At 36.0% G+C, this 27,200-nt stretch overlaps 1 protein-coding gene across 5 annotated transcripts in view; it reads left to right on the top strand.

Moving 5' to 3' along the window:
* Positions 1–27,200, top strand: part of SPAG9 (sperm associated antigen 9) — a 112,090-nt gene that overhangs the window by 45,448 nt on the left and 39,442 nt on the right. For 3 of the 5 annotated variants that reach the window (XM_054585411.1, XM_054585412.1, XM_054585415.1), the window contains 5 exons: positions 2,558–2,652; positions 7,961–8,111; positions 23,319–23,526; positions 24,080–24,179; positions 26,357–26,478. In XM_054585411.1, coding sequence (XP_054441386.1) covers positions 2,558–2,652; positions 7,961–8,111; positions 23,319–23,526; positions 24,080–24,179; positions 26,357–26,478 — 676 coding nt within the window. Of the gene's footprint in view, positions 1–2,557; positions 2,653–3,227; positions 3,520–7,960; positions 8,112–23,318; positions 23,527–24,079; positions 24,180–26,356; positions 26,479–27,200 lie in introns of those variants that run through there. The other 2 variants (XM_054585414.1, XM_054585413.1) reach the window with 1 other exon arrangement.

Below are 27,200 nucleotides of genomic sequence, written 5' to 3'. Positions count from 1 at the left end.
TAGAACTGATTCTATCTGCATTTTATTTATAATTCTTTTTATTCTATATTAAATAAATAGATTAGGATGAAAGCAATCTAGGGGAGGTTTCTGTTCATCTGGATTGCTTAATGAAATTTAGATTCTTCCATTGGAACTAAGCGATTTTATATGGTTACCATCCAGAATAAAGGAACTCAGCTTAGGTTTTCTAAAACCTTTTGAAGATGTAAATTGATATTTGGCTAAAACATCACCTTGTTATATTAGTCTTGTTTAAATATTTTTCTTTAAAGTTTTTCCTGATACAAGAAGAGAACAGCTCATTATTTCTGGCTTGCTGGCACAGAGACAGAAACAGCATTTTTGCAAAACTGTTATTAAAGAGAAAATCTGTAAATCTAAAAGTATATATATAAATTTAAAAGTTGAAAAATATTTTCACATACCATATTCATGTGATTCTATATTCATTTTTCTTTGCCTGGTACATTTCTTGTTTGGACTAGTCTTAAGTGGGGAACAAGCCTGATTAGTTATTTTAAAATGTTTGAGCCCTGGCTGGTGTGGCTCAGTGGAATAAGTGCTGGCCTACAAACTGAGGAGTCACTGGTTTGATTCCCTGTTGAGGTGCATGCTTGGGTTACAGCCAGCTCCCTTCTTCCTTCTTTTCCCTCTCTCTAAAAAATAAATAAAATATTTTTTTAAAATGTTTAATTTGATAGCTACTCATCTTAATTCATACATGAGTTCAGCGTTATGTTTATTTGATGTTAATAACTTTCAGATTGATTTAGATATTTATAACGATTGTACATGAATGCCAAGTAAAATGCAACAAAAACATAGTTTAAAAAATTTTTTAAATTTTGTTTAAAATGTTTTCTTTCAATAGTTATCCTTTTAATATGCTACAATGAATATTTAAATTAATATTGAACCCTGCCTTCATATAGCTAAAACTTAGAAACTTACAAAGATAAACTACAGTTTTAAGAATTCAGGGAATATTCCCAAAAAAGATATTGACTTTTTTGGTTTTTGCCTACTTTTAATATTTACATTCATTGTGGTTTTTTTTTTTATTGTTGTTCTATCACAGTTGTCCCAGTTTTCTCCCGTTGCTGCCCCCCACCAGTCAATCCCTTATCCTGTTGTCCATGTCCATGGGTCATTTATGCCTATTCATTGATTAGACCCTTCCCCTTCTTTTTCCCCTTACCCTTCCCCCCTCTTTTGTTATTTTTTAAAATTTATTTTTTCTTATTCATGCATCTAGCAAAGCTTTTTATTTTATTATTGAAACTGGTTGCATTTTGCATATTCTAATTTAAGTTTTTTAAAAGTGGAACAACAGATTACTGAGAATCAAATAGGATTATAGAATTTCTTGGCAGTTTGTATACTTGATATTCTTGACATTTTTCACTCCAATATTCAACCTGTCTGTACGAGACACAAAATCAAAGTGCTCTGATTTTTTATTTGTTTAATGTGCTGTTATTATAGATAATTAGATTAAGTAACAATACCAGTAAATTAGCAGTCAAACAAAGGGGAAAATATATTAACATTCTTTCAACGAAATATAGAAATAACATCTTGGCATGTAATTAATTCAATTCAAAGTGATCTTTACTTTGAATCCTTTGTAAAAAAGAAAAGATCACCACATAAAGATATGGTTTTGTTAAACAAAAAACTTTCACAGCTAAAAGTTCTGAGGACATCTTAGATTTTTCTCCTTGTCAGTTTCTTCTTGTTTTATTTTAATTTTTTCATTGTTTCCCATTACACTGAATGAACTTCTCAAATGCCCTCTATTATTTATTTTAACCAATTCTCTGATCACCTCCTCCCAAGTGTCTATATCCTAATTTGTGTTATTTATGTCAAAATTATGTCATTTAATAGCATCACAGTGTAAAGGAGTTGTTTTGCTATGCTAAGCGGCATGTTGGCTACTTTTATGGACACCAGCATTCTTAAATGTAAGCATTCGCCTGTTTCTTTGCCACCAAAAAATTTTTTTAACTGAGTTTATTGGGGTGGCATTGGTTAATAACGCGTACAGGGTTCAAGTGTTCAGTTCAAGAAAACATCATCTGCGCACTGCATTGTGTACCCATTACCCAAACTCAAGTCTCTTTCCCCATTTATGCCTGCTTTGCCCTCTTCTACCTCCTGCAACCCTTCCCCCCAAAATTTTTTCATTCTGATACTTTTAAAAAATACTTTTTAAAATTGACTTATTATTTTTTAGAGCGAGAGGTGGGAAGGAGGCAGAGAGAGAGTGTGTGAGTGAGAGAGAGCCATTGATTTGTTCTACTTATTTATGCATTCGTTGGTTGATTCTTGTATGTGCCCTGACTGAGGATTGCACCTGTAGCCTTGGTGTATTGGGATGATGCTCTAATCAACTGAGCTACCCAGCCAGGACCTAGTATTCCTTTATATGGAGCTATGGGTAGTCTGATAAATAAGCGATTTATACAAAAATGTTTTCTTGTTAAAATGCCATGTTTTTATTCCAGGTATTAGTCTTAAATTTTTATGTATTATTTTTCCTTCGAAACAGATGATCCATAATTATATGGAACACTTAGAAAGAACAAAACTTCATCAGCTCTCAGGGAGTGATCAACTAGAGTCTACAGCTCATAGTAGAATTAGGTAAGCTGTGATATATATATATGTTTTGCTTTGAGAAAAAAGGAATTAATAATCTGTCTATTTCTGTTTCTCTCTATTCTTTAATCCTGGAACAATAGTTAGGCTGATTCAAAAGCTCTCTACTGTGGTTGGAATGCTATAGGAAAGAAGAGCATAGAAAAATAGAAACAACCGTTACTATTTCAAAGGTAAATTGTGAGCAGTGTCATATAAGCAGCATATTGAGGTATTTTGGTTGTTTCCTAATAATGGAAATTACAGTAGGATAAATTTTTTCTGATTTGTGGGAACACCGAACATATTCAATTCTCCTGGTTTAAAGTCCTTTTTGTTACTGAGAGGCATGTTTGAAAGGGTTAGAGAGACTCCTGTTTGATGTAGGAGTGTGAATAAATTATGTAGATCTCCAAGCACTGTAGCCAATGAGCTAAGCCAGGACTCTTAGTGGAGAGGAACATAGTTAATAGGCTGCCTGTCGCTCAGGATTGCTGCATAAATGCTAGGGGCAGCAGCTCTATGGTTATGAGGTGGGGAGAGCGGGGTGACGTCATCGCTCCGGAGCTGCTGCAGGACGGAGTGGAAAGCTGCTGCTGATGGCATTGTTTTCGTGGCAGCAGCTGAATGACAGATCCTTACTACAAAGATACCCCTTTGGCCCCCGTGTAGGCCTCCTGGTTCGGGCGGTTCACCATGCCAGCACAGCGCCATGAGTCCTGGATGCATGCTGCTGTTTGTGTTTGGCTTTGTTGGCGGGGCGGTGGTCATTAATTCTGCTATCTTAGTATCTCTGTCTGTTTTGCTGCTTGTGCACTTTTCTATCTCTACCGGTGTGCCAGCTCTGACGCAGAACCTACCAAGGATACTCAGGTACTCCAGTCTCTTGTAGAGCCCCTGTTTTGTTGGTTTTTCTCAAGCTTCATGCATCTGCTTTGTAACCATTTCTGTTGCAGATTGAAACAATGGAAAATGGCCTGAAGGGTTTCTATTTTTATTTGTATTCATGGTAGGCCAGCTTTTAGGGATGCTGCTTTGTGTTTGGAAACCACGGACTTAGGAAAAGGGTTTTCATATTGTGCTTACCTACAAGTACAAGGTCAGTGTGGTCTTGTTTTAAACAGAGTGTTGAAAGAGTGAGGGGCAAGCAGAAGTAGAGTGCCAGGTCCAAGTTCATATACCCTCTGTTTTAGCATAGGGGCTTTTAAGGGCAAATATCTTTTATACTGGGACTTGGAGTTGATTAGACAAAGGCTGCAGGTGTTTATTTTGTTCCAATTATCCTTTGACTAATAGAGGTTCAGTCATTATTTTTTCAATTTTTGATAGCAGCTCATGGGAACTAATTTTTCTCTTTAAGAAATTATAATTTAAAGTGAAAGGATTTAAACTTTTTAAGGCAAGGAATTCAGTTTTCCTCCATTATTTACACATCAAAGTTGTGAAAGCTTTACAAAGCCTATTCACTATTGTTTAGTCAGATGTTGCCCTTTCTTTGTAGGCTTGGGTGACAAATATTCATGCCTGCGTGTGGGGGCAGTCATTAATCTCTGCAGCTTTTCTGCTGTCCACTCTACTTATACCCTGGAAGAACCATCTCCTACATTTTAGAGGTTTAAGGTTTGGGCTTCTTTTGTTTCTAACTCACCAAACTAAACTATCTGGTTTGTTCAGCTTTCTGCTTTGCACATGGTTTTAAATGAGGGTTCATCATGTATAGCTTTTATTATTTAAATGTTTACTTAAAATACTTTTCATTGTGGGTTTAGATAAATTAAGAGGAATTAAAGTAGTAACTTTTTCAATCTGTTCTTTTTAATTCACAGTTCAGTACGGTCTAGAACTAGATACCTTGGTCATTTATTTCCTTTCCTGGTTTATAAAAATGAGAAGCAATCTTAATATTTGTACTGTATATTTCAGTACATAAAAGATTTATATGTGTGAGTATGTATGTGTAAGCTTTTGGGAAATTAAATATACCTTAACTCAAGAATATGTAGAATATTAAAATAAGATATTTTAAAGGTCTGTTGTAGGTTTCAGTTCTGTTTGAGAAGTCAGTGCTGTGCTGCGCGGTGGGTAAGCGGCTCTCGAATTGGACTGCCTGGGTTCATAGGCTCTGCCACATGTTAGCTGTAGGACCTTTAGCAAACTGCTTAATTTCTCTGTGTCGTGAGTTTCCTCCTCTGAGGTTCTCACCCCATTGGGTGGTTTTAAAAATCAAGTGAGATGATTATTTTGTACTTAATCAGTTATGAGGTATATAGTAAATTAAGTGAATACTTTTCATAGTTACCTGTGTGTACCCCCTTTTTAGCAGAACTGTTTAGCTCCAGCTATTTTACTGATAAATTATGATTAAATTCAAAAAGTTTCTTGACACAAAAGTTGCTGTTAATCTGAATAAAGATATCAGTGTCTTCAAAAATTAAAATTAAACTGTCAAGAAGTAGGTAGTTCTAAGGAAAGTACATGGGTCAAACATGCCTGACTTTGAATCCTATCTGCCAGCTGGTAGTATCTGAAGTCTCTGTGTCTCACTTTTACTAATCTGAGAACTGGGAGAATAATCCCTATTTCCTTATGAGGATTAATGAAATAATAGAAATAAACTATCCATTTCAGTGTTTGCCACATGTTATTGAACAAATCTTTTTTTAACTGCCCTTTATATATATGTTAGATTTTATTAATGATTATTTACTTTAAATGTTAATATAGCCAAAACATATTTGTGAAATTATGCATGTAAAGTGACATTTCAATAAACAAGTAAAAAAATGGATGTATGGAACTAAGGCCATTTTAAAAAGAATATAACAAGTATTCTGATAGTCGATGATAATAACTTTGTTTCTAGACAGTAATAGCATGGGAACATCTGAGGTTTAAATCCGCCGCTTTGTATTTTTCCACTTGTCCCATTCTTTGGTTTCTTCTGTGAATTTTATTGAAGGATTTAATGCATGAGTATTAAACATGCATACCAACATAGTATAAAACTAATGTTCACATTTGGGGGTTTCTTTTCAAAAGCAGAAATTTAACTGCCTTGCATAATTACATATCTTTCTCCCTCCCCCTAACTCTTATGTAATTTATCAGTAAAAGGAGGAGAGAAGGGATGTATGTAGTAAGATTATTTTTCAAGAGTTGGAACAGTTGGAACCCTCAGTGTTGTTGACAGCTGCCAGTGGCTGAAGAAAATTCCCTCTCAGTAGAGCAGTGTCTGAATGATTAATAAAAGCAAGATAAAGAGGTGTGAACAATTCTTGTAATTAACAGTAGTAGGGAAGTAAAACTTTGATCCACAGCAGACTCCTTCCCCCAGATAGTTTTACACTTTTTCAGTGCTTGATATGTGTGAAAATGAATGTTATCATTCATCTAAGAAGATAATTCTGATGACTGGCTTTTATTTTGATTCCCTTAGCAGTGGATGGATTCACATGAAGTCTGTAATATTTCTGGTTGTTGTATTTTGGGTTAGAGAGTTCTCCATTAAGCTCCATCAGTTAAATTCCCAGTCACTTTTTTGCATATGTCAATACGATATTTTTTTAAAAAAAGCTCTTAGAACTTTAGATTTTCAGTTCCCAAACTACATTCCCCCAAACTTGAGGGATAAACATCAGGTCAACAACTTTTTATTTGCCAAGTATGGACATTCAAACAAACAAACAAACAAACAAACAAAAAACACTTTCCAGTTGCTGTCATTATCATTTGATGAGAGAAAGAGCATTTTAAAATCAAAGAAGCAGAGAGGATGTAGAAAAGGGTTATTTTTAAGGAAGAACAGATTCTATGAAATATGGAAATGTATATGTATAAAATATGTACTATATTATCCAATAATGATATAATAAATAATGCCTCTCCTTGCCATGAGATTATGAAAACTATATTGATGAACCAGCATTTAGGAATAACTGGTATAAACAGAATAGCCAATGAGTTACTTTAATTTTTGTCATTTGGTTGTTTTGGGAGCTCATCATCACAAACTTGCATCTGGCATTAAAATCTAGCATTTTATTGTGCTGCCTACCTGTATTTGAATTTTCCTCCTAAATCAAGTAGGAGAAGTAACCCAAGTGTGAAGAAATGATGAATAATTAACTCTAACTGATAAGTCCTGTTTCATATTCTTGTGCATACAACCTTAATAAAATGCAGTCTGTTGACCCTTTTGCTTCACCTAATCTTTAAGAAAGTGTTCTGACAGTTTTACAGACCCTTTCTGATTGTCAATAGGAATGGAGGAGCAAGCCCTTTGTGTTAAGTGAGGGCACATTTCAAAAGTGGCTTAAGTTTCTTTGTATGAAGATGAGTTTACATAATAAAATACTTACTTAGCAAAACTGAACATTTTGCCACTTTTATTTATAATCTCAGTGTTTCTATTCTAACTTAAATTATTACCAGTAAAGGCAGAGTTCCAGAAGGTCCCAAACCTTCAGCATCTCATTTCTTGCCAGTTTACACACTTTTGAGTTGAATGACCTAGGATGACCTTGTGGTAGGCTTGCTTCCACCCTCTTAAATCCCTTTGATTTGGAACCTTCTGTGCTTCAGCAAGGTTGAGTTTCTTGTTACAATTCTATTATTATTAAAATTGTAACTCTTGTTCATTGAAATTTCCCACAAAGCAATGGAAACTACAGTCTTTCATAGAATTTTTTGGCCTCTTTGTTTGGAAAAACCGACAATGGTTTTCTCATATGTACTGTGATTAAAAGGAACTCATACATGGGTTCTGTAGAAAAAGACAGCTTTCTTGCTTTAGGGGATAGAATTCTTTGAGCTCTTTTTACTGTTTCATCAGTTACCCTGATTTAGATCATATGTTCATTTTCCTTTAGGCAGAAAAGGCATACCCTAGAGAAGGCTGGGTAAACATCTAGGAATCTGTGAGGACTTGGGAAGCCTAGAAGTAGAGGTTTCAGTCACTTCCACAGGAGGAGGTTGTGAGTTACCCTAGGGCTATCTTCAGCCTGAGTGAAAATGCAGCAGTTATTCTCTCTATGAAAGCGGACCCCAGACTGCTTTCTGGGCAAGGAACTCATCAGTAATTTATAAAATTTCTCGATCATTTCTTACTACTTAGTTGATTTCTTCAGGCTAATTTAAACTTCTGAGAACCTGTGCTTTCTCTTTGGTAAATCTACCTGTTCAGAGAGACAGACAGTATTATTTAAAAGTGATGATTCTGAAGTCGTAACAGCCCAGGCTTATTACTTAGAGTCAAGATGAATAAAGAATTAAAAATGAATAAATACTTAATTTTTTCTCTCCCCTCTCCATATAGAAAAGAACGCCCTATATCATTAGGGATTTTCCCATTACCTGTCGGCGACGGATTGCTCACTCCAGACACTAAGAAAGGCGGAGAGACCCCTGGGTCAGAGCAGTGGAAGTTTCAGGAGTTAAGTCAACCACGTTCTCATACCAGCCTGAAGGTAAATTTTATTTTGCTGAAATATTCAATTTACATTTTATAAGGTTTTTAGATCCAAATTGAAGTACTAGACAAGTAAAACATAATAAAAATTAAATTGTTTATATTTTAGTTGCTAAAACTGTTTTTTTTTTTAAATGAGGTGTTCCCAAAGAGTTTCAGTGTTTACTCTTCTTTTTCAAGTTATTAATGATACTAATGACCAAAGTTTCTATTTGATTTAGGCTATATATAGGAATGTAAGGTGGGGTGTCTAGTGAACCTAATTATGTTTTTTAGAATTGAAAATCATTTCCACCTGAAATCCTGGTTCTCTGTTGGGTGCTTTGCAATTCAGTAGAGCTTCACTTTTAAAAAATTGGTTCCTTCCTCAAATCCTCTGTAAAGCAATATCCAAAAGTACATTGTGTTTCACTAAAAAGACCTGGTGTTAATTCATCATTGAGTATATTCTTGACCAAGAACTTGTCATCAAATAAATTATAGATATGATATATAATATATACCATAGTATATACATAAAAATGTATATACATTATTTATATACATATAGTATATACATATAGTATCATATAGTATAATACATAAGTAATGTACTCTAGGTATGGAGATACACTAATAATTAGGTTTTTTAAAAAGAAGGTTTATTTATTTATTTATTTATTTATTTATTTATTTAGAGAAAAGGGAATGGGGGGGAGAAAGGGAGAGAAGCAATGTGGTTGCCTCTCCTGTGCACCCAGCGTGACCCCAACTGGGGACCTGGCCTGCAACCCAGGCATGTGCCTTGGACCTGGAATCAAACCTGCAGTCTCCTGGTTTGCAGACCAGTGATCAGTCCGCTGAGGAACACCAGCCAGGGCTTAATAATTAGTTTTTTAAAAATATTCAATTTGTATTCTATATCTTATAGTGGAATACTTATATACTTATAAAAGGAATGTTAATTATAAAAGAATCTTGTGCTCTGGCTGGTCACAAACAGGTCACCTACAGTGAATACAGATGAGTTATTTACATCTTAATTCTTTTTCCTGCTCTCTTTTTTTCTCCAAAGTACTTACCATAGTCTTAAGTATTTGAAGATAGCTCTTAGGATATCTCTAAAATACTAAATAAATTACTTTATCTGTTTCTCACCACAAAATCCATGCGGTTTATTTTCTGCTGTATTGCTAGCCTTTAGAAAAGTGTCTAACCCATGGTGGCCATTCAGGACATGTTTATTGAATGAATTATTAATTTTGGATGTTAGAAAGACTTTTTTAGGATAATATAAAATGGTCTATATCTCAGCTCGAGAAGATGGAGGTATTTAGAATCATTCCATTGACCTTTGAAATGTACTCAAAGCACTAAGCAGTCAGTAAATACTTGGTAGCTTTTCTTCTCCTGAAAACTATTTTTAACAGTAAGACTGACCTCACCTTTTTTCCTGTCTCTTTTGCTGTTGCTCATTTTATTAGAAGCTAATCATGCAGCTGCTCGGTATCAGTCCACAGTGATGCCACCAGGAAATTCTCTTTCTTTACTGCTACAGCCACACTGGTTTTTTTAGCCTGTCCGTGGGTTTAACAGATCTTCTAAAATACCCATCCCACAGTCGCCTACTTGCCGTGTCCCTTTCCCAAAACAAAATTGAGTAGGAGGGACACTTTTAGGACATCAAAAATGTATGCCACATGGTAACAGCATTTTAGTTACTATACAAAAGGCACCTTAAGAGAAGAGTGTTATAATTTTCTTGTTATTTAATCCAATGACAGGCTGTGACAGAACTTTACTGGCAAGTTATAAATTGATTAACAGACCATTAATATGGACTTAATCATAGGGAGTTTTTTTGTATGTCCTCCCAGAGATAGTAAGGCAAGTACTCCCCGAAGAGTTTTTAAAATAAACACCTGTCTCTACTCTGACTATGGAGCCACTAAATGAGATAAAGGCTTAACAGATGGGGATTTCCAGGAACACAGTGGTACATTATAAAATATCAAAAGTCTAGTTTGTAAAGTAGGGCTAATCGTTAGAACATTTTATTTACCCAAGCCCTTGTTATTAACCAGATGTCTTTAACTTCACGAAAGGCCAGGAGTCAGTTTAGTGTTACTTGTGGTCTGCTTCACTTGTACCCGCTAGTCCTGGTTTCTGTGCATCATGGGAACTGGATTAGACTATCTCTAATTTAAAGTAGTTTGCAACTTTCATTTGAGAACTTTAGGGTTGACTGGCTATGTTTAGGGCATGCTTTGCCTTCATTATGAAAAAAACTGAAGATGAGAATTATAATTAATATTAATTTTACTAGCACAGTTTTTTTCTGTGAATTCAGGTTAAGAGAAAAATGTTCTGTGAGAAAACCACATAATGGGTTATAACCAAGGAAACAGAACTGTAGCAAACTTTGCGGCAGAAGAATGGCAGTCAAGGGGATTTGCCAGTGATAGTAAAGTCATGGACCTTCTTTGTTGCTGTATCTCAAAGTTCTCATTGTAAGAAATTTATAGTCAAATAAGGTTATATCTTCAGGTATTAGAAAATATGCCAAGAATAATGCACGTAGAAAAATGTCCACCTTGTCCTTCAAAAGAAGTATTTCTACATGCTCTTCCTTCACTTATTGTATACTTGTGGGGGAGATCAACAAACAAGTACATAAATGAAATAACAGAATTTCAAGTATTATTATGTGCTATTAAAAGAAAACAAGGTAAGGGGATAGAAAAGAATTAGTAGGGGAGGTGCTTATTTTAGGACGGTGAGGGAAGGCACTTCCTGGAGAAGGTGACTTGTTCCTTGACCTGAGGGATGTGCATGCACGTGGAAAGGTCTGGAGGAACGAGTGTTTCAGGATGATCAGATGGCATCTGTAAAGGCTCTGAGTGGGGACAAACTGGCATGTTGGAGGAACAATTGTTTTATCTTCATCCCACTCCTGAGACTTTCAGTCCTACCTATTATACCCACATCCCTTTTCTCCGGGTTTCCCACAACAGCCATCTTGAGGAATCTAATGGAAAATTATCAGTCCTCACCCCACACTGTAGCAGCATTTGACACACTTGAATACTCTGCTTCTTGAAATGCTTTTTCTTTACTCTGCTCCCAGGACAACACTCTTTCTCACTCGTTTGCTTCGCCGCTCCCTCTCCATTGCTGCTTTTGGACCTCTAAGTGTTGGAGGTCCCAGACCTTAAAGCTCAGTCTTCCTCGCTACTTAATCTGGGTCACTCAAGGTCCATGTCTGTAAATGCCATCTACACATCCAATGTCCACACATTTGAATCTCCAACTGTGACACCTTTCCCTGAACTCCAGACTTCAGCGTCCAGTTGCTTTTCTTTATAATAGTTTTCCCACATACATATTTGTATCCTGCTCAGGTTACCACCAGTAAAGAAATACTCTTTTTCAAGGTGATTCTAAATGCCACAGCTTACATGAAGCCTCGCCTGATACCCTGTAGATGGTCTTCAAGTCTAGCTTAGAGGTCAGCTCAAGACAAAAAAGCAGAGAAAGTTTTTATTGAATCATTAACAGAAATTTTTTGCTGGGAGCCTTCTACTGAAATTGGTAAAAAGCAGCTTCCTACATTAATTGACCAAAACTGTACTATTAAAAAAATATTATTAAAGTTAAGGCTAGGGATGGGCAAAAATATTAAGGCAGGGTTATTTATCCAATTGAGTTATATTTGTGAATAAGCTGAAAATAAGGAATTGGAGAACGAAAGGCCAGGAATAACCCATGATAGTCCTGAAGAAGAAAAAGAACTTGGTCCCCTAGATACCTTGACGCACTATAAAGCTGTAATTAACAAGATGAGGTGCTGCTGCATAAGCTGCCCTTCCTCTGTTATTTCTGCACATTTCAGTCCTGAAGCTACTAAGCAGGGCAAAGCGAGTTCAGTGTTCACAAGATGGGGTGGGGGTAATGTCAAAACCCGAGCAAGGTTAGGAGAGTGCCCGTGTGGGGATAGCCTGCTGTAGACAGTCAGGGCCCCAGTGGTATGAAGGACATCCCTGCAGAGGGACAGCCACGCTTGGACGGGTGTCAGATCCTGAACACAGTGATGAAGACCTCCCTAAGGGAAAGCTCTAGGCATAGGGTGTCAGTCTGAGCAGGTGAGGAAGCCCGATGCTTCCTTATGCAGCATCCTGGGGTGGGGGTGGGGGCAGTCTAGAATGGAGAGAAGGCAGAAGATGTATGGGGAGAGAAAGGGGCGGGGGTTTATAGTGGCAACAAGGAGAGGCAGCAGGAGACAGGCCCCTGGAAGTCAAGGGACAATAGAATTTTAGAATGGAAGCAGTTGTTAGCAGAGTCAGCTGTATGAAGTCAGTCAGGATGAGGACTGAATTTGTAGGTATAGGTTTAAGCAGTTTGAGTTGCAGGGCCAATAACAAGAGTGGATGTGAATTATGAAAGAAGGAAATACAAAGTGTAGATTACTGAAGAAAGTTGCTGTAGTGGGAGGAGAGAAAAAGGATAACTTGAGGTGGCAGAGTGGAGGGAAAAGTACTCTTAGAATGGGAGAGACAGGGTTGTTTGTAGGCTTAGAAGAAGAATCCAATACAGAAATTGAAAACAAGGGCATAAAGGAAGATGATACATCAGAATAAATAGTAGAGGAAGGGTGGGGACGAAGGGGATCACATATCCTAACAGCATTGAAATCTACTCTGTCGATGGGATACCTCAGTTTTTCCTAGTCTTTTGCTATTACAATGCTGCAGTAGATAATTGTGTGCATAATTTTTTTTTGTACTTGTGTTTATAATTCCCATAGGTGGGATGACTGGGTAAAAGAATATATTTAAGATTTTGATAGATGTTGCCAAATCACCTGCCAAAGGGATTGTGTTTTCACTGGCAATGCTGTATAAATTCTTTATTGCTTTATAAGTTTAGAGTTCACATATTCCTCCTTTATGCCCAGATACGGAGAGAAAAAATATTTTGATATATATCTTTCACATAAAATGTTTCTGCTTTCTCTAGACCTTGGTTGGTATCAATTTGGCAATGATTTCAGAGGCTTCATCCAGTTTTACACACATGCACATATGTGTGCATATATACCTTTACATATATGGTCCTACACATGCCCAAAGACACATGTGTGAGTCCATGCATGTGTGTATATACTCCAAAAGAGAGTCTCCTGGGTTGTTAACTGTTAGTGGAATGTGACTTTTAGAACGGAGAAAAACAATTTAAACTAAAAAAACATGTATTGGTACCTACTTGTGAAAATTTTTAAAGAGTTCTTTTAAAACTATATGACCTGAAATACTTCAGCAGAACTATTGTGAGGAACTCGGGCTAGCAGGGTCCAAGATATAAAGCCAGCAGTCAGCGGGCGCTGCATTCTTCAGGGGACGTGCTGTGCATGTAGAGCGGGGCTGCCCAAACAGCCAGCGCGGCCTTCTCGTTCAGAAGACTTTTTCATCCTCCTCCATCTGTGGTTAAATTCTCAAACTGTTCCTATTCTTTAGTTTTCCCAAACTTGAATTTCTACAGCAGTTGAACCTTATTCCTGTATCTTTTGTGGTTAAAGATTTCTCTTATAAAATGCTTGTGTAGTTTTAAATTCTCAAACAGTGAAAACTCCCAGCATTTAAAAACATTTTGTTTTGAATATTTTAGACTTACAGAAAAACTGTAGAAATGGTGCAGAGTTCCCATCTATCCATCACCGAGCATCCGCCAATGTTAACTAACCATTGTACAGTTACCCAGACTAAGAAATGGGTACAGTACCATTAGCTAAACCACAGACTTGGGTTTTGTCATTTTTCCCACTGCTGTCCTTTTTATGTTCCAGGATTCGACATTTGTTGCTTAAATTGTGGCAGCTTTGGACATTGGGAGCTCTTTTCAGGCTGACTCCTGTACCCTTTTGACATGTCCCATCCTTTTTTTCAGTCCATCTGTCCATCCTTCTTTAAAGTAAAATTTTAAGAAAACTGCTTTGCATTGTTTCCTCAGTCTCTTCCAACATGTGACATTTCTTCAGCCTTTCATGACCTTGAGGCTTGAAGGGCACTGGTTACTTATATTGTAGAATGTCTCTCAACTTGGACTTCTCTGGTTTCTCATGATTAGACTGAGGTTATAGATTTTTGGCAAGAATACTGCAAATGCAATATGCTTTAGGGATTATGTGAACCTTGATCACTTAGTGTAGCTGGTGCGTGTCGGATTCTCCATTGTAAGGTTACTATTTCCCCCTTTATAATTAATATATATTCATGGTGTATATACTTTGGGCTGTGCAAATATCCTGTTTGTCAGACTTCTATCCACTGATTTTAGTATCCATCATTGGTTCTTATCTACAGTTATTAGTGTGGTATTCCAATGCTTATTTTCTATTTTCTTCATCTTCTACATTTATGAACTAAAATTCTTCTTTAAGGGAGAATTGTCTTTTCTCTTCCGCTCCTTCCCTCCCTTTCTTCCTTCCTTCCTGTTTGTACTTGTGGACATTTATTTTACTATGTAGGTTACCTAATTCTGTCGTTTATTTTGCTGCTTAAATTGTTCCAGCTTTGGACGTTGAGAGCTCATTCAGGTTGACTTCTATACCCTTTTGATGTGCCCCATTTTTTATTATTCAGGCTTCCTTACTCTCCCTTCCTCCCTCCCTCCCTCCCTTCCTTCTTTCCTAAGGTGCTCCATGCTTTCATGTTTTCCCTGCCCCAGCCCCACAACTGACTACTTCTCCAAAGAGTCCTTCTTCCTTTCATTGGAGAATGATTTTTAGGAATCAAGATCTAGGCACTAAATGTGTTTGTTGTTTGGAATGTGATTACTTCTAGGCCCTTTCTTTAATGCTTTACTTGGGTTTTCTCATTTGTTTGTATTATACATTATCTCCTTCTGCATTTTGCTACTAGTGTTTATAGTGGGATAAAATTTAAGGAAAATGCATTATATGTTGTAATATTTCACGTTGCTTTTGATTTTGGCAGAGGATAAGGAATTTCTTCTGTAACATCAATTTTTATTTATAAACTTTTTTACTCACATTTATCTTTATTTGATAACTTCAGAAACCAAACATAGCTGACTGTTAGAGTTTGAAGGGGAAAAGGGGTGAAGATTTACTCCTTTAATCTTTTTGTACTTTCTCCTTATTCATACATTCATTCATTCCATTTCATTGAAGCATAATGATATAAAATTGTAAGATATATACTTTCTCCCCCTTTAAGCTCTTGCTTGGAGAAGGGGGGATGGAATTAGTTCTTTCTTAGTGGGTGTTTATAAATGAGTTTTTCTTTTGGGCATATTTATTGGGCTGTGTGTTGACAAAGATGCTATCGTATGCTGAGAATGAAAACTGGTAAACCTAAATAGCATTATTTGCATATGATCATGTTTAAAGCTTATATATTGATGTGGCTTCTTTTGAAGTAGTTGGCACATGAGCTTATTAATTTTTAATGTTTAAAAAAGCTTTTAGAATAGGAAAAATAACTTTAAATATTTCCTGTTGAAGAAAAATTACCTTGCTTTTTTCCATTAAAAAATATTTGTTGATACCCACTATGTCAGGCACAATGCCAGATACTAGAAATGCTGTTAAGGTAATCAGAGTCCAAATATTTTATAAACTAGGCTTAAGAAGTTTTAAAAAGTTATGTTATTATAGTTTCACAATTTTAAATAATACAGAGGGATCTAAAGTAAAACTATAAGTTTCTCCAGCCCTAAATTATACCCTCCGCAATCATTGATGATCTTCAGACCATTCTCTTTACATATGCATAAAGATGACACATATTAATAATGTCTTTGGAAGATAAATGGGTTTACTTTTTAAGTATTTTTCTGTAGCTTGCTTTTTGTTTTTCATTTAAAAGTGTAAGTTCATAATCTTTTCATTTTTATAGTGAGCCACCCATTTTTTTAACCTTTTGATTAAATTAATAATTGAAAACGGTTAAAGATGATGAGAATCCAAAATCAAAGGTCATGTAAACAAACATTAAGGGAGAGGCAATCCAGTCTCTGTAAAGTAGATCATGTCTTGCTATGTTTTTGTTTTTGTTTTTTTTGAGAGAATTATCAGAGAACCAACACCTGAATTTTAGGCTTTCAAAAAGACTTTCATTAATTTCCAGACCAAGAATATTTAAAACTTGAAGTTGCTTTGGTGTTAAAGGGCAAGTGTGCAGACAGGAATAAAGAATGCATAAATAGATGTTTTGTATTTAAGGATTTGAATCGGGGCGGGGGGAAGGAACGTATATTAAACATTTTCATGTATGCTAAACTGGAATTTCATATATGTGCTGCCAAAGTGAGCACTAAACTAGAATATTTAGTATGTTAAATAATCAAGATGATTAGAATAAATTTCAGGAAGGTGTCATAGAGTTGTCTGAATAGAAAAAAGGATTAAATGATGGCTGCTTATTGATAAAATATAAGGTAAAACATGATTCATGTGGCAACTTCTGATACACAATATTGCTTAAACGAGAGGCTTAAAGGAAGTGATTTTATGTCAAAAAAACCCCAAACCCAACCCATTTTAACGTAGTAGATCATAGAAAGATGGATCTTGTCATCCTGTGATAGTATAAGCCAAAGATACTTAGAAATATGCTAACATTTAGGCAGTACATGATATTTTTCTCTTATAATCTTTACCTCTTGCCAAGTCAGGAGTAGTCTTGAATCTCTGAGGGCTGGAGAACAGGGGTGAGAATGGTGTTTCAAAAAACATTTTGCAAAAAGTACGTGAAAGTGATTGACCATTGGTTATTCCTCAACTGGTATTCTCAAGACATCAAGTGTTCAGTTTAGAAGACTACTGAGGTTATTCACTGAAATAGAAAAGAAAGTTATTTCCTCTACAGTGATGACCAGGGCTCTACTGCAATTTATAATTTACTACTCCTCTGAAGTCAGCTTTTTGAAATAAGGGAGAGAAAATATAGTAAATCATGTAGAAGGGCAGCCTATTTACGTTTATACAGCTCTAGGTGAGAAAACTAGTAGGCTTTGCACAAATATCTTTCTCAGGACAGAATGTGCATACTTTTTATGTCTCCGGGAGACAGCCCCTGTCTTTACCATGGGCTTCCTTCCTACTTAAACAGCTTTTTTTAGCCCCAATCAGAGCACCATTCAGCTTCGTACCACAAATATCTGTGAAGAGCCTACTTCATCACAGGCTTCACATCCTGGGCACTGGGGGTGTAAAGACAAATAAAATATCTCCAGCCCACTTGGACAGGGTTAACCCAGGTCCATGGAAGCCCTTCAGCAGGCAGGTCTGTGACAGTGCCAGTAAGAGGCATTAAGATCTCAAATGCTCCCTGCATTGCCTTCCTTTTTAAGGCTGACTAGTATTCCACTGTATATACATAATACATTTTGTTTATTCATTCACCTGTCACTGGACACTTGAGTTGCTTCCACCTTTTAGCTATTGTAAATAGTGCTGCTATGAACATGGGTATGATGATATCTCACTGTTTTGATTTACATTTTTCTGATGATTAGTGATAATGGAGCATCTTTTCATACGCTTGTTGCCTATTTATATATCATCTTTGAATGACACCAATTTTTTCTAATGTACAACTTAAACATGCATAGGATTGCCATTCCTTTGTAGTTAAGCACTGGGATTCCAAATCAGGTTCCTGCGTTTTGTGGGCATTCTCTGGTGCCATGCACAGCCAACAATGTAAGAGTTATTTAAAGACTGCAGAGGGGAATGGGGTTATAAAATAAGTACATTTATCGGAGATTTTGACAACCACATAACTCTCCATGTGTGATACCCACATGTGCCATTGAAGAGGATATCTTAATGACATCTGGCAATTGCAATTGATAGATTGTTGGTGTTCAGATAAATAAAATGGCATTTGTAGTCACGGCTGTTAGCCAAAGCAGTACAACCTGGCATATGACTGGGATAAAATAGGAATTGGAGGTGTCCAGAAGCCACCAATTAAATGTAAAATCATAGCATGCAACTCCCCTATAACATTATATTGAAAAATGCATATAAATGCTTCCAGTTTCCACTTAGGTCCTAGCAAGAATTTTCCTTCATTTTGCACATGGCATCTTATGAACCTACTGTTGACTAAAAATGATATATATATTTAATCTTTTAACAGGCTAATATTTAGGCTTGCATTTGTCCATTCTGTCATTAGTTGGAGACATTGTTAATGACTGAATTTCATAATTCCTTCCATAGGAGATAGAATATAAGAACATTGCACCCCTGGCCAAACACTGTAGCAGAGGCTTCCCATCTCAGTACTTTCCTGCTAATTTTAGAAGCTTTATGTCACCTGCCTGGGAGACCAAGGAGAAATAGATCTTTTGAAAACTGCCCTCTAAAATTCAGAGCTTTTCCCTCCTCAGCTATTAAGCTCTATCCCTGGGATACACTTGTCAGAAGTACAGCCCACGCAGTGAGCTATTCTAATAAGTGAAAATATTTTTATGTGATACAAGTATAAAAGGGAAATAAGCTTCAGATAAATACATTTCATGTTGTTTGGACAGCACAGGACAAATGTAAAACATTACATTCTTCCAAACAGATCGTAACTTCCCACCCCCTTGTAACCCTAAATCTGGAGATTTCTTTCCTCTTCTAGGCTCACAGTCACAGCCCCTCTCCTGTTTTAGCTAGTGTCATACTTCCAGGTCCACAAAAAGACCTGGGGAGGAGGGCTTTTACTGTTCAAATTGTGAACTGTAATTGCTGTCATTTTTTTACATGGTAAAAATAACTAGACGTTGGGATGGAGGGAATAAGGAATAAGAGGAACTAATTTCCTTAAGTTAATTATTTTTCAGAGTGCTTTAAACCCATATTATTTTCTCAGTGTAGACAAACTTCATATTCTCTAGGGCTTTCGGAATCCATAGTCTAAGTGGATTTAATTGTTCATCAACACTTCATCAAGAACATGGACTGTTTATTTTACATTAATTTTCAAATGTTACATATATATTTATCCTCACCTGAGGACAAGCTTATTGATTTTGGAGAAAGAGAGGAGAGAAACATCTGTGTGAAAGAGAAACATCAGTCAGTTTTCCTCTCGTATGTACCCCAACTGGGGACTGAAAACACAACTCAGGCTTGTGCCCTGCCTGGGAATTGAACCCCCAACCTTTTTGTTTATGGGATGACGCTCCACCCACCTGAGCCACACCAGCCAGGGCTGTACTTTATATTTTAAGTCTTCAAAGAATGGGAATTTGTATATATGATAACATGAATGTGAATTAACCATATTGTTATGCTGTTAGGTTAGCCAACATAATACCGCTTTTATTTTTTTTAATAGAGTACACATCAAAGCAAAGACCAAGAGAGTGGTACTCAGGGTGGCTTCTGGTTGTCTTTATTATATATAAGCCCCTTTGGCTCCAGAAATGTTACTGATATTTTTTCTGACACAACTCCAAACAAGCTAATTTGCTTAATCAGTGAATTTTTATCAGATACTACATTAGGTACATAGTTACCAGGTCAAGGAAATAGTCAGCAATTTTGCCTTTTCATATTAAGAAGGGAAGAGGTGATAGAGAATTGAACTACTTATTTCTTTGGTTTGTCTTCTCTTCTCATTGGATATCAGCCCAGTATTGGACATGCACAGAAGAAAATAGTTGGTCGTACAGTTTGGCTGACATTATTAGCATATGGTTAATATTGCACTTGACACAACAGATAAATGAAATTATCTTAAACACAAGCAATAATGAATGGATAGCTTGTCATTCATAAATAGCTGAATGGTTTTCTTTTTCCCAAAACTTTCAAGATGAAAGATAATTTCATCTAGTTATACTAATTCAAATTTATTTAGAACCTATTTACTTTTCTTCCTTATAAAAGTAGCACATGCCTGTTAAAAAAGTTGAAAACAGAAATGTATTATAAGCAGGAACGAATTTTTACTGTCTGATCACTACTGAAAATTTTTTGAGACCCTACTATATAAAGATTTATATTCCAATTTTTATAACTTTTTCTATTTGAAAAACATATAAGTGCTAACAAGGGCAAAGAAAAAGCAAAAATCACTTATTCTACTACCCAGTGGCACTATTAAAATTGTCAGATATGTCCTAACAGAATTTTTTCCAGCCACCTATTGTTTTAATTACATTATATAAACTTTTTAATCCCCCAACTCTTTGTAAAATATTTTTAATATTTTCCACCTCACTAATACTCTTCTGCAACACAGGTGGGGTTTATTTTGTTGTTGTTGTTGTTGGTTTTTTTTTTAAGATTTTGTTTATTTTTAGAGAGAGGGGAAGGGAGGGAGAAAGAGAGGGAAAGAAACATTCATTGGTTATTGCCTTTTACACGTGCCTGGACCGCAGACTGAACCCACAACCCAGGTATGTGCCCTGATCAGAAATCAAACTAGCAACCTTTTGCTTTGCAGGACAATGCCCAACCAAACTGAGCCACAGTTTTTAACTGCTGCATTGTATTTCTGTTTTGTGAATGTACTATAATTTGCTTAATTCCCTATTTTGGATCATTTAAGTGGTTTTCCGTTATTTTTTGCTGTTACAAATGACAACATACACACATCTCTGATTATTTTTTTAAATATACATTTTTTCCAGTTTAAAATATAAGCATTTTCCTATGTCACTGAAAATTCCTTTTAACTATTATATGCTAACGCGGATAAACGGGTTTAGTTTTCTTTTGCTAGATTCAGACTCAGATTTGTTTTTGGTAAATGGATCAATATCTGTCATAGATATATGCTTCTTAAAATGATCATGAGCAACAACAAAATAATCAGTAGCTGACCAACTATTGTACAAGTCCAAGAACAATAGAAACTGTCAAATATTGAGAATTGAGCATTGATAGGATGAAGGTCTTCAGCAAACACTTGAGTTTGGTTTTGTCCATGTGTAAAAAGCTCAAGCCCACCAGGAGAGCCAAGGTATTCAAGACTCTTAATGAGTAACTCCTTGCTGGGTGCAGCATTCACATTCCGTGACTGTCTATGGTTCTCATTGTTCTCATCCTTTAAAAACAAAACCAATTCTCCCCACCCTCCCACATCGCAGCCCCAAAGCCTGGGAGTGGAATTGTGGCTGAAACTCTTGAAGGGAAAGGATAAAGAACTCTCTCTATTTGCATAGTAAATATAATTCCTTTTGCATAACCTATGTTCTCATCTGGCAATTGATTTTATATTTGTTCAGCCCATCTTGGTAGTGGAATTTGTGCTACATCAAAATGAATGAAAGTAAATTAATATTGAGAGAAGATAATGGAGATAAAGACCTTCTAATGTTTATAAAACCAAGAGTTTGGGTGATAAAGTCAAGTCCTCCAAGTGTGATTGCTCTCCTATATTTGCTGTCCATCATGGCACATGCAGCTGTGTAACTACAAAATGTCTTCTCCTAAGACATTTTGAGTGGTTTTTTTTTGTAATTTGAATTTGAACAGCTTCTTTTCAGCACCTAAGATAACATAAATCTCTCCATGGAGTGTGTATGTAATTTTGATTGGTATAGTGTTATGGGTTTTTTTTTTTCTTGAATTCTATCGTTTTTGTAACTACAATGTATTTTTAATGATGTTCTTTAGAAGTTAAAGACAGAATTTTAAAAAGGGAAATGAAAATCACTAATAATCCTGCAGCACAACTTAATATGTTTACATACACACATACATACATACATAATATATTTTCTGCCACCCTTTTAGGCCAAAAGCATGCTCTTCAGATTTTCACAGTTGTGCTCAATGGGTGTATTGTTATGATTACACCAGTGAACATTTTAAAATGGTATTCATATAGAGAACATTTTATGAATTAAGTACTGTTATTTCTGTTTTACAGATGAGAAAACATAGGTATAGAAAGAATACACAACTTACCTAAAGTCATACATTTAGTGAAGGGTATATTCAGTAAATTGACCCTAATTTTTATTATTATTACTAGTAGTAAACTTTTTTCAGGTTCTCTTTAGTTAAGACCTGGCTACTTTGCTTTAAAAGAACTGCTTCAGTGGACAGCTGTTTTAATTATTACGGAGTCACAAACCCCTTTAAAAATCTGGTAAAAGATGTAGATTCTTTAACCAGAAAAATGTGTGGTTCACAAATTTTTGTATAAAACCTCAATCTGGGCATGTTGTTTTTGAAAACTATCTGTGGACTCTAGAGTAGTTGTTACCAAATTGTAACAAGTATATAAATCATACCGGTTGCTGGCTAAAATGTAGAATACCTGATCTCATTGCATAAAGTCTGGAGCTAGACATAAAATCTTCCCTTTAATAAGCACTTCAAACGATCTATGTGCAGGACGTTTTAAGAACACTGTTTACAAAACTCTATCCTAAGATTGGAGAATCTTGTTATTCCACTGCTGTTTTAGAGAAACTACTACACAGTACATATTGTATGTTTTGAAACCGGTTTTTATTATCAAATAATTGTACATTATTACAACTGCCATTAAAAACTCTAATGTTGACAGTAAGGTGTAATGTTATTGCTAGTACTACCAATCTACTTCTATCTTTAAATTTTCTGTTTAGAAGAATCTCATATATATGTCTGGAAAAATATGATTTACTTAAATATTTCCCAATTATGTGAATAGTGTGTGGAGATTATTCATTGGTTTCCTTGTTAATCAGTGACTTTTTAAAAAAAATATTAAATTTATTGAGGTGACATTGCTTGATAGGATCATATAGCTTTCAAGTATACATTTTTATCATATGAAATCTGTATATTGCCCTGTGTGCCTAACACCCTAAGTTAAACCATCTTCTGTCACCATATATTAAGGGCCCCCTCCATCCCCCCCACAGCAACTCTTTGTTACTGTTTTGTTTTTTTTTAAGATTTTATTTATTTATTTTTAGACAGAGGGGAAGGGAGGGAGAAAGAGGAGAGAAACATCAATGTGTGGTTGCTTCTTGAGTGCCCCCTACTGGGGACCTGGCCTGCAACCCAGGCATGGGCCCTGACTGGGAATCAAACCAGCGACCCTTTGGTTCTCAGGCCAGCGCTCAGTCCACTGAGCCACACCAACCAGGGCTTATTACTGTTTTTTAATAGGATTTTCTCTCAGCAAGTTTATTTCTTAAGCCATTTTTAAAAATTTAAAAATTTATTTAAAAATTTTTCTGTAATTATTTTTATTTGTAGGATGAACTTTCTGATGTTAGCCAAGGAGGATCTAAAGCTACCACTCCAGCATCAACAGCTGCTTCAGATGTAGCAGCACTTCCTACTGATACTCCCTTAAAGGAAGACACTGAAGGATTTGTGAAGGTTGCAGATACACCAAATAAATCAGAGATAAGCAAGCATATTGAAGTACAGGTAGCCCAAGAAACTAGAAATGTATCAACAGGTATGAGACTCTTGTTCTTTTCTTACTGGCAGAGTATTCAATAAATCCAGATGTTGTGGATTTGAGAAAATTGATCATTGGGTTGTTGGTGCTTTAGATTTATAAAATAGATAAATTAATTCATTATACTCAATTATAAGTAAGCTTAAAGAGGTGATGATTAAATAAAGTTTTGAAGAAAAAAATGTGGGCAGCTGAAGAGCCTGAAAGATAGGAGGATACTGTTTTTCTGTCCCTGCCTCAGATCATTAGTCTTGAGTTTCTCTGTATTACACCCCTTAAATAGGAATGAAAACAAGGAGTTCTGGCCTAGGATATGCTCCACTGTGTCCCAAGAAATAGAAATAAAAATTTTGATTATTTATTAGTTTCTGATATTAACTGTTAACTAAATATATGACACATTGCCTTACACTGTGTTTCCTAGATCCACTCTGTAAAATTTTTTTTATGATCAAATGATGTATTTACAACCATAGACGGCAGCAGGATTTTCGTATTAGGGATAGTGTGTAATATATTCATTATTTATATCATCTTGTCCTTTTGTAAGGTTCTGCAGAAAATGAAGAGAAATCAGAAGTTCAAGCGATCATCGAATCCACTCCTGAGTTGGATATGGACAAAGATCTCAGTGGATATAAAGGATCAAGGTGCTGTAAATGTCAGATTAAGACATTTCACTCTTCTTTTCCCTCTCGCAGAAGTATGCTAGTGTTCTTTGGTCTCTGACCAGACAAAATGCATTTAAATGTTTTGCTGAAGAAATGTTGGTATTTCTGTTTTTGAAACTGGACATTGTATATGGTTTAAGTATTTTATGAGATGTTGCCTTTGCAGAATCTGGTATTAGGAGCATGTGGAAGGGCAGGGGAAAAAAGACAAAGAATATCCCATACTTTCTGAAACTTAAGGAAATATAGAAGCAGGAGTGGGGGAATTAACAATTAGAGCAAACTTTGTTCCTTCCCCCAGATCAGGAAGAAGAGAATGTACTCCCTTCAGAAATGTAATTGTCTCATTATTGGAAGAAATTCATCTCATATTACATGGGGAGGGTGTTTAGTGGTAGGAGGAAAATGGTTATATATCATCTTAATCAAGGTCATCTGAAATAGATGGTGTTCAAGGATGTCAGACAGGAGCTACTGCCTTTTAATTTCTTCCATAAATTTTATCCTTTAATAATGACCATTAAAAATACATGCTCTTTATTGATTACTGCTAGATATTGTACAGTATGCAGTAGTGGTTAAAAGCATAAGCCTAGGAAAAGACTGTGTGGGTTCAAATCCTGCCTTGGATTTGAATCTGAGGTAAGTTTTGTCATTCATAAAAGGACTTTATAATAATATCTCAGATAGTTGTGAGAAGTGAATGGATTAATATATGTTAAATTACTGGCAAAGAGCCCAGTTCAATAAATGTTAGTATTACCATCATCATTATTTTACATAATTCATTGTCTGATGCTCTGTGTCTGTTTTGCTCACACTTAATGACTTGTTCTCCATTTCCTGCCTGTAACATTTAAACTTGGCTTCCATTATTCAGGGAGCTGTGCTGCTAGAAGTGAGGTCTGACCTAGGCCTCATACTGCGCTTGTGTCGTTTTTCACCCCACCCTTCTGTTTCATGTTCCCCCTTGCGCGCTCCTCTCTGCGGATTGCTGGTCCCGTCATTCCTGGGCCTTACAGGGCTTCTGGCAGCGTACGCATATCCTCCCTAAACCCCGCTGGCTTGGGCAGTTTTCTCTTGTCTGTTAAATCAGTTTCTGTTCTTTGCCCATCTGTTTTCCGTCTTAAAGAATTTTGTTCACGTTTCATCTGCTCTAGTTGATTTTTCTATTCCCTATGTCCTGTGGGTCCCTTTTTAATTCCTCCACTGTGACTTCAGTTACCTTTTGAATTATTGGGTGATAAATGACTCAGTTCAGTTCACCATGTTTAATTGGAAATCCTGCATAGATTCTTTTCTGTTACTATAATATGCAAACATACATGTATTTTCCCATTTCCTTCCATTCCTGCAAAAAAGGATTACATTATACATATTGTTTTGGCATTTGTTTTTTTTAAATAGCTCCATATAGTATATTTTTTTAGTTTATAAAGCTCTATTTTAATGTTTTTAACTTTATATATATCCATAACTTATTTCACCTGCACCCTATGAACTTAGGTTGCTTTAGCTTTTTGCTCCGATAAAAGTGCTGCTCTGACGATCCCGCTTGCGACAGGGTTTTTATAGGAAATATGGGATATTTTCTTGACATCAAATTCTTGGCTCAATGGGAACAGGTAGTTGCATTTTAACAAAACTAGAACAGCCATGCCAGTTTATACCCAGGCAACATAGAACATGGTAGTTAAGACCATGGATTCTGAAGCCAGACTGCCTGCGTTTGACTCCTGTCTCCTTCATTCATATGCTGGATGATCTTGGCAAATTTCTCAACCTCTTTTGTTTCCTCTTCTGCAAAACTGAGATAATAGCAACACCTACTTTTTAGAGTATATGTGAGGCTTCACCAAAATAATATACGCAAAGCACTTAGGTTGCTTGAATCAGAACAGAGTTGTGCTCTGTTACTTGGCCATCGTGTGTGCTGCAGCCTCACTGCGAGAACATGGTTTTCTTCACTAGTTATCTCTGTGGATTGTAATGGGAATTTCTTAGGAAACCTTTGAAATATCTTTTAAATCACATTTTGTATTACTTGTAAATTATAGGCTAAAAAATGTCTATGTAACTTAGTCTATTGTATTCATTAGCACTGTTAAAGTCTTCGTAGTATTTATTGATTTGGTTTTGTTATTTTTGTTACATAGCACTCCTACCAAAGGCATAGAGAACAAAGCTTTTGATCGCAACACAGAATCTCTCTTTGAAGAACTGTCTTCAGCTGGCTCAGGCCTAATTGGAGATGTGGATGAAGGAGCAGACTTATTAGGTATGATAGCTTATCTGAAGAAGTATCATACTGCTTTAAAAATAGATTTTTTAATGATTTAATTGAAAATTCCTTTACAACGTCTGTAACTGCTTAGTGGTGCAGAGTTATTGCACCTTAGATAATTAATAGGAATATATTCTTTGAGATCATGAAGGTTTTAAATGAAAGCATCTTTGCATATGGATATGCCTAAAATTGAATTGCACTTAAATTTGTATTTTGAATTCATATATAGTACACTTGTTTTTTGAGACAGTATTACACATAAGGAACACAGTAATGTGTGTATGTAAAGGTATAGATTTATGGATAATTAGTTCCTGGCTCAGATAGGTTTCATTAAATTTTGTTGACCTTGCCCTGGACAGTGTGGCTTGGTTGTTTGGAGTGTTGGCCTATAAACTGAAGGGTTGCAGGTTTGATTCCCAGTCAGGGCACATGCTTAGGTTGTGGGTTTGATCCCTGGTCTGGACATATGCAGGAGGCAGCCAATGTCTGTCTGTCTCTTTCTGTCTCTCTTTCTCTCTGTCCTTCCAACCCTCCCCACTCCCCTCAGCTGCTACTCCCCCTCCCCCCAACATTTCCCTCCTCTTCCCTCTCTCCCTCCCCCCCTTTCCTCTCTCTGAAATTAAAAAAAAAAGTTGACCTTAATTAAATATGAAATTAAACACTTGATTTTTCTGAGATTTCCCTGAGTGTTCTGTTTCAGCTATGGGAAA

Source organism: Pteronotus mesoamericanus, unplaced genomic scaffold (assembly GCF_021234165.1).
Source record: "Pteronotus mesoamericanus isolate MK-2021 breed Mesoamerican mustached bat unplaced genomic scaffold, CSHL_Meso_final contig_84, whole genome shotgun sequence".
Classification (NCBI taxonomy): Eukaryota; Metazoa; Chordata; class Mammalia; order Chiroptera; family Mormoopidae; genus Pteronotus; species Pteronotus mesoamericanus.
Note: the sequence above shows the minus strand (reverse complement) of the source record. Positions and strands in the feature narration are given on the sequence as shown.